The 8,538-nt window shown below is 39.4% G+C and overlaps 1 protein-coding gene across 2 annotated transcripts in view; it reads right to left on the reverse strand.

Moving 5' to 3' along the window:
* Window positions 1-8,538, reverse strand: part of STRN (striatin) — a 127,836-nt gene that overhangs the window by 5,601 nt on the left and 113,697 nt on the right. For both annotated transcript variants that reach the window (XM_004711107.2, XM_045287035.1), the window contains 4 exons: window positions 6,127-6,294; window positions 4,281-4,421; window positions 1,290-1,397; window positions 74-160 (listed from right to left, as the gene is read on the reverse strand). In XM_004711107.2, coding sequence (XP_004711164.1) covers window positions 74-160; window positions 1,290-1,397; window positions 4,281-4,421; window positions 6,127-6,294 — 504 coding nt within the window. The remainder of the gene's footprint in view (window positions 1-73; window positions 161-1,289; window positions 1,398-4,280; window positions 4,422-6,126; window positions 6,295-8,538) is intronic.

Consider the following 8,538-nt stretch of genomic DNA (forward strand, 5'->3'; position numbering starts at 1 on the left):
AAATTGAAAAATAAGTTACCTTAACATGAAAATGATACAGGAAAACGAGTAATCTACAGTTGGGTATACTTACTGCCAGACATCAAGTACAGGCCATTAGGGTCAACTGCTAAACTTGTAACAGCTTCTAAGTGGGCTACCATGGAGTGGATCAATTTGCCTTTTGGAGGGAAAAAAACAGCAAGTATTACTGTCTCCTAAGGACTTCCTTCCCTCATCCTACAGAGATGCCAGCCAGCCTGTGAGGGTGGTTTGCCTGGTCACCCAACACTTACTGCAGCAACAGCTTTCCCATCAGCTACATCTACACATGCTTCCCTCCCACCTCTGCTCCTGGCAGAGAAAAAGGGCAGAAGCTCTATTTGTGAATATATTTTTTGCCTTTTAAACTACAGTTGGGATAATCAGTAATTTGTATACAAGTATCCCCTCAAGTCATGTTCATTAATTGGAACTTGGACATTATTAATCAGCTACTTTGCATGCTTTGGCTACAGGCAAATTATACAAGTTGTGGGAACAGAATTTTAAATCACAGAAAGAAGAGACTTAGAAATACAAAGGAACAGAGAAGAAAATCTAGCCACAATTTTTATGGAAACACTATGTGGGAATGGATTAAAAATATTACATAGCTCATCTTTAATGCAACTAGGCAAAGCCAGCAAAAGTCAACAAAGCAAAAAGCCACTACACATGTAAACACTACCCTGCTACCAAGGGTGCTTTTCCCCCCTGCCCAGCTTGGCAGCAGTTTCATTTAGACTGGAGACTGGGGAGGAGACTATAGCCCAATAAAAATTGGGCAAGTCCCAGGGGCCAATTCAAATCAATCAGGACAAATAGTATTACAACAGAAAGAAGTTTAGCCCATGAAAAAAACAAAACAAAAGAAACAAACCAAATGACCCAGGGAATTTCCATCATTAACAGTTGTTCAACTGTTCATTAATTGAGCAATTAAAAAAATTAAAACTATATATATGTATATATATAATGATCACATGCCTCTACTTCCCACCAAAATGGTATAGCAACAGATCATTTGTATTTGAAGACATTTTATTGTCTCTAAAAAGAGCTTTGGCTCCAGGACCTAAATATAGCATCTACTCAACATTAACTAAACCAAGATGATTCGATATTCAATAAGGAGGCTAGCTCCCAGCTGGTTTAAACTAATGAACAGAAACTGTGCTGGCAGAGTATTTGTTTCTGTGCTCATTCCGACCTACCTAATGGGGTAACGGTTTTGCTTCAACAATAATTAATGTTTAATTTATCCTCACCTGTATTGTTATCAAAGAACTTGATGTGCCTGTCTTCATGAGCAGTGATGCTGATAGGAAGAGTGGGGTGACTGATGACTCTATTAATTTGGCAGGAAGTAGTGGCTGCTAAAAAGGGAAAATGACAGAACACACATGAGTGAAGCTATCGTTTGCTTACACAAAGGAGAAATGAATACCCATCTAATGGGTTGAAAAGTCAATGTGACGTTAATCGGCCTTCAGTTCATTATTGATTGCTTCCACATTTCAGGATTAAGAAAGGAAGATCACCTGAGCTATACTGACAACTCTAAAGGGACCTACTAAAATTTCCTGTTCCACTACTGCTACCTCAGCATGCCACCTATGGCTTAGCCCAGAGCCTTGGACATTTCTCTTTAGCCAATTGCTTCTGCTACTTTAATAAATTGTTACTTACATGTAGGTATTCCCTTAATTTAAATCTCAGCTATTTCTACATATCTCGGATTCTTTTAACACATAGGAATCATGTGAAAAAAAACACGATGAGTGTCTTAACTCTTAATTTTGCCATTTCTCACTCTTTCTCCTCATAAAAGAAATGCTCATCATTTGACAGTCCAACAGGTTTAGAATTTTAAAATAGTCAGCATCTCATCAACCAAACCAAGCCCACTGCCTGCCATTCCAGCAATGGCCAACTCAAGGCTACCCTGAAGGACGAAGTCCAACCGCTCTCCAGGGTTTCCAAGGACAAAACTCTTGATCAGAGCAGGGAACTTACTCTTTCTCTTGGCTAGCTGGCGGCTCCAACTGCTGACACTTTGGTTAGCAGCTGAGGACTGACCCACAGCACCCGCCAGGCCTCCATGTGTCCTAATTGCACCCTATATTTGCATAGTATTTAACAAGTGTTCAAAGAGATGTCAATTATGTGCATAATGAGGCTAATGGGTCACATCATGAGGCCCAAAGTACAGTGAATGAACCAAAATGCAGGGGGAGATGGTGACTTCCTACAAATCAGGTGGAAAAGCCAGAGCTTGTTCCTGGTTTTCTAACTCTACCCAACACATGCTGTTGTGATCAGCTGCCCCTGCGTCAGCCCCAGCTCCTGGAGAGCTGTGCACAATGGAATGCGACTGCCATGCTCCACAGGGTCTCAGACATTACCTTTCCTCCTAGTCAGTCTTCATCTAGAAGGTCTGCTGAAACGTGTTCACTGTCACAGGAACACGAGTGGCAAACAAGTGGTGGTGGAACGGAGCCTACACGGCTTTCCAACTAGATACCAGTCATTGTCAAGGCTGGTACACAAGTTCCCTCTGGCTTTCATCAAAAGGAACCCAATCATTTAAAACAAGTTCAACCAGCGATTGTCAGATTGCTTTTATAAGAAAAAGGTATACAAATAGTCCCAGAATTACAGCATATTGAAGCTACAATGAACCGTACCTATGGTGTCTACTTTTGAGGGGTGTTTTATAATCTTACCATTAGTAATAATGAGGGGCGTCAGAGAGTTGGTAGAAAAAAGGATTTACAAGATAAGGGACTTGAGTACAGGGGAAGGCTCTACACATAGAAGGGTGGTTAGAAAAAAAATAGTAATGGCAAGAGAACACACTGGGAGTCTTGCAAGTATTACAGACAACAGAGGCAAATTCTGCTATATACAAACTCTGGGAACAGTGGGTAGTCTATGAGTAGAATTATACTTTATACATTCCCACCTGAAAAACATTTTTTTAAATGAAGAGATATGTCATAATATTTCATATTTCAACCAAAAGTCACAAAATCTTAACTTTCATATTTCTGAGTCTTTTATACACAAACAGCAAGTTCTAGTCATGCCTACTTCCCCCAAAGAATTCTTACAGGGTAAGAGAAGAAAAGAAATAACTGGGAAGAGGAAAAAAGAATAAAGAAAACACTTGAAAGTGAGTGAGAGACAGATACGTATATACTCGTGTATTAAGCCGAGTTTTTCAGCACATTTTTATGCAGTTTTTGTGGTAAGATTAGGGCCTCAGGTGATATTCAGGTCAGCTTATACTCGAGTATATACAGTACATAAAAACTCACTGCCTTGGAGTCAATTGTGATTCACAGCTACCCTATAGGACAGAGCAGAAATGCCCTGTGAGTTTCCAAGACTAGAAATCTTTATGGGCGCAGAAAGCCTCCTCTGTCTCCTAAGAAGGTGAACGCAAATTGCTGACAGACACATACACTGTGGTAGCTGGTTCTCAGACTGAAGCAGCAGTGTATGTGTGGAGGCCATTGGTGGTGCTTCAGTGGTATTCTTGCTCTCCTTCCATGCAGGAGGCACGGCAATACACTCGTGCATAGTCACCACCTGTCTGTCACTGCAGGCTTGTATTTTGTTATGATACAGAACAGGTTTCTGCAAAGCTTCCAGATTAAGAAAGACTAGGAAGAGAGGCTGAACAATCTACAGTATTTCAGAAAACTCAGCCAGTGAGATCTCTATTGGATCATCATGGTCCAACCTGCAACTAATCAAGGGGATGAGGCAAGGCTGGGCAGCACTTCGTCCCACTGTGCTTTGAGACGGACACAGGCTGCAGCAGCTGACATCGTCAGATGTGCATGTGTGGTTTTACCAAGTGTGGATAAGGAAAGAAGGCAATGGCTAAAAAACCCACAAAACCAAGAGACTCCGATGTATTCTTCGAAGCCTAAGAAAGCATTTACTTTTGAATTTTTATAGTCAATAAGAATTGCAGATTTAACAAGTATATAAATGTGCTTGACACAATGGATGGATGGATTGTGATAAGAGTTGTACAAGCCCCAATAAAATGATTTAATTAAAAAATTAAATTTGATTAAAAAAAAAGAATTGCAGATTTAGGACGCCAAAGTGGTAACCTTGATCTATATGCTTATCAGTATTAGACTTTGCCAAATTTTTATCACCAATATGAAAAATTAAATTATGAGAAATGAAAAATAAAGTACTGAATCAAACACAGACAATTTTAAAATTGGTCTACATACTTGTATCCAGGTTGGATTCCAAAGTAAGAATACGTTGCTGGGTTTCCATGTTAAAGATGCTTGTGTATCCTTTGCTGAATGACGCTACCATAAGGCTAGGGTCACTGCTCACTAAATCCACAGAGGCAGGGATTCCTAATTCTAAAAGAATTTAGAACACATTCAAGGAGACTTTTAATTAGAGGAGATATTTTAAAATGACAGGAGTTTCTCAAGAAGTTAATAAGGCTTTCTATTAGAGCAGTGGTTCTCAAGCTGTGAGTCACGACCCCTTTCACAGGAGTCGGCATAACAGGAGCAAAATTACAGTTATGAAGTAGCAACGAAAATAATTTTATAGTTGGGGGGGTCACATCAACATGAGGAACTGTATTAAAGGGTCGCGGTGTTAGGAAGGTTGAGAATCACTGCTCTAAACCATTCAACAGAGACTATTTTCCTCTATTACTTTTTAAACTTAAGCCATTTATTTGATCATCCTTTAAGTGTTCGAAAGAATTTCTACCAGTAAACCAGCTAATGTATTCTAAGAATGCAAGTTAATTTGAATATCACCAGAAGAAAATAAGAAATTAAGCAGAGATTATGGTCTTAAACCTAAGTGTCTTTATTTAAAATTCAAACAGGAAACAGTTATAAACTATTTATAAGTTTTACTCCTGCTAACCTCGTTTGGGGCTTAGCATGGCATAGAGGAGCCTCCATTTAAAACTCAGCTGTTACTAGGAATTCTAACTCATCAGAAATACAGCGTTTAACAAGTCACGCAAATATCAAGCGCAGAGAACTCATTAAAGCCTAGAGACGAGTTATGATAGCTGAAGATTAAGGAGGGTGTTTTAATTTATCACTCAGAATGTTATTTGGAACTTATTTATAAAAATTTAAAATATAATAATATATACATACATATATATATATATTATTTAGCTCACAATCACAATCAAACTAAAGGTTGAAAGCATTATGTATCACAAGGGAAAATTATAAATGGTTACTAAGCACACACTTAATTAGCATCAAAGAAATGCAAATTGAATCCACAATGACAGCTGCACCAGAAGGTCTACTATATGATAACTTGTTGGTAAGGATGCAGAGCAACTGAAACTCTCCTACATTATTAGCAGGAATGTAAAATAGCACAATAAACACACACTCTAAATCCAGCAATTCTACTTCTACTTATAAGTCTTTATTCAAGAATAATAGCACATGAATGATCATAGCAGCTTTATTCAAAATAGTCAAAGCCTGGAAACAACCCAAATGTCCAATAGAGAAAATTAAATAATTGTAGTGTATTCATATGACACTGTTAAACATGAAAAATAAACGAATTTGCAGTACTTAAAACATTAATTAGTTGCAAAAACATTATAGTAAGAGAGAAATAACCTGATACAAAGAACACTGTATTCTTCCATCTCTATCAAGCTTTAGAGTAGACAAACGAATCTCTGCTGAAAGGAGCACAGCAGTGGATGCAGCGGGATGGGGGGCTGGGCTGGCTAGAGGCGAGGACTGGCTGGGAAGCTCACAGAGCGAGTGACGGGAATGCTCTGTATCCTGACAGGGGTGCGTTACAGAGGGGCATACATTTGTCAAACTCACTGAAACGTTTACTTAAGACATGGTCTCAATACATATTAATTATATCTCAATTTTAAAATATATTATGTGTGCTCTTTTGCCAAATACTATCTAGTTAAAATTATATAAGCTTGAAATTCAAACAATCATACTTTTGTAGCTTTAAAATTTTTCCATATTAAACAGTAGGAGTTCATATAATTATTTACAGAATAAGATATTTTATAAAAGACTCGGGGGAAGGGTAATGTACCTTGATTATCATTAAACACACTCAGGGCTGGGGCCGCCTCAGTTGTGCTCCACAAGCGCAAAGTGCCATCTGCTGAACAGGACAGTAAGCGCTGATGTGCTGCACTATACGCCAAGCCCCAGACTGCATCTGTGTGGCCTAGTAGAGGGCCTCTTAAAACAGAAGGATCTGAACAAAACAGCAAAAAGTAAAAAAATCAGGAGGAAAAAACAAGTCATAAATATATTTAGATTCCAAGGAAAATAAAAACATAAACAAAAAGCCCTTGATACTGCATAAAATATGCTTTCTAATGTCTTATTAATCATTTCAAGGATAGCATGAATAAAAACAAGACTTGGAAATATAGAAGCTAAAATTAAAGAGCACTTTTCTTTTCCTGTCTTTAAAACTTAGGTATCTCCTTCCCCTTGCTCTTACCATTCCTAAGGGTCAATCTCCCATTTGGATTTAAAAATAGCATGTTACCACAAATCATCTGAATTTACTCTTCCTCATAGAAACATACATTCTCTCAGCAAGTGAACAGATCCTTCCCTCTTCTGAACTACCGTCAGCATTCTATAAATGCCTCCCTCATGCCACCGACCCTACTCCACTATGAATGACAGTTATTCCAACGAGCAGCATGTTGGTGGCCTGACGCCTGCAGAGATCCCCCAACTCTCACATACCACTCACGGAGATGTGGACGTTGTCTGCGCGTGTCATTTTACACAGTCTCATAGTAAATCAGCTAGAAGCTCTGAGACATTATTAACCCACACAAAGACTCTAGGGAGTAATACTCGCACATGGCTCAGAGATGTTAGGTCTAAAATTTCCAAAGGTGGTGCTGCTATCTTATTCTCTCAAACACACCCATCACGTCTTTGTTGTACACACACCATGTGTCAACATTATGCTAGAAGCTGGAGTCGTACAGATGATGAAAACACTGCGATCCCTGTCCACCAGAGCCCTGGAAGTCTCCTGGAGAAGACCGTGTGACTAGAACAACAGAGACAGACGCCAAGGACCAAGGCACGTCTCTGGAGAGAAGCCACCTCTAGAGAAGATGGCTGACATCAGGGAACATCTTCCCGGCAAAGGAACAACAAAAACAGCTGAAGGAAAAATAGTGTGTATGTGAGGGAAAATGATAAGCAATCCAGCAGAAGTGAATGAGCTGAGTGAACTCGTTTGTGGTAGGATTCCTCTAACATGCTAAGGAACGTAACATGTTAAGAAAGCAACAGGGAACCACTGAAGGGTTCCCAAAGAACAGCAGGGTTGATTAAGTATTTAGAAGAGAACATTAGCCAGCTGCAGTGCTGTAATGTAAAAGAGAGACTGGGCAGAGTAGCAAGATGAAGCAATGGGAAACGCTCCTAGAAGGCTAGGCAAACGAATGAGGACCTACTCTACGGCAACAGTAAAGCACCAAAGCGGAGGACATTCATGAAATATAAAAAAAACCAGGTATCTAATAGTCTATGAGTAAAGGAGACCAATTTTCTCTGTCAGCCTTCACCTAAATATGTCTAGTCTGAGTAGTAGGCACAATAGGGCATCAATGATGACAGATTTCTACTCAAGTAATTCTGGTGGTGCCGCCAACTAATAAGGCAATGAAGAGCACACAGAAACAAAGAATGGTGGGATTTCCTGACAAGAAAACATACACTCTGAGATTTTCTGAATTGGTGTGAGTCCTAATGAGAATGTTATGAATCAATAACATGTACACCATGCACATGGATTGAACCTCCCAAAGAAAGTCAGAATCCTGAAAAATTAGTTAGGCCTTGATAAATGTCAATATTTAGGTTAAGAAAGATAAAAGGAAAAAAGCTAGAAAAAAATGATCACAGTGTAATTTTAAAAGAGCCAACAGAGGAGACACATTTTTAAAAAATGAAGTGGTTAGCAGTTTCAGATCCAGCTAATAGATTTAGTTACTATAAGTATTTTAAAAATACCTCTGAGGTCAGGAAATTAATTTAAATGCTGTTCCCAGAATATAGAAGGATGATATAGAGAGAAGGCAAACATGAGGATGACACAGAACTGGGCAATGTTTCCTCCTGTGGTACAGAGGGTCACTGCGTTGGAAGTAACCCACCTGCACCACCATTCATGTTTTAGGAATCCCTGGGTGGTGCAAATGGTCTCCGCTCAACTACTAGACAAAAGGCTGGTGGTTCAAACACACCCCTCAAAAGACAGTCCTGGTGCATCTTCTTGCAGTCACCACAGCCTTGAGAATTAGTTCTACGCTGCTCACCTGGGGTCACCAAGAGTTGGAATCGACTCCAAAGCAACACGCCCCTCCCTCGCCCCCAAATGTGCTTTGTAGACAATACAGTGAAAGAAACTTAGATGATACGGGAAAAGAATGAAATAGAAGACGTAAGTGGGAATGGTCAATCA

The sequence above is a fragment of the Echinops telfairi genome, unplaced genomic scaffold (assembly GCF_000313985.2).
Source record: "Echinops telfairi isolate 266 unplaced genomic scaffold, ASM31398v2 ScPeMD7_10;HRSCAF=50, whole genome shotgun sequence".
Classification (NCBI taxonomy): Eukaryota; Metazoa; Chordata; class Mammalia; order Afrosoricida; family Tenrecidae; genus Echinops; species Echinops telfairi.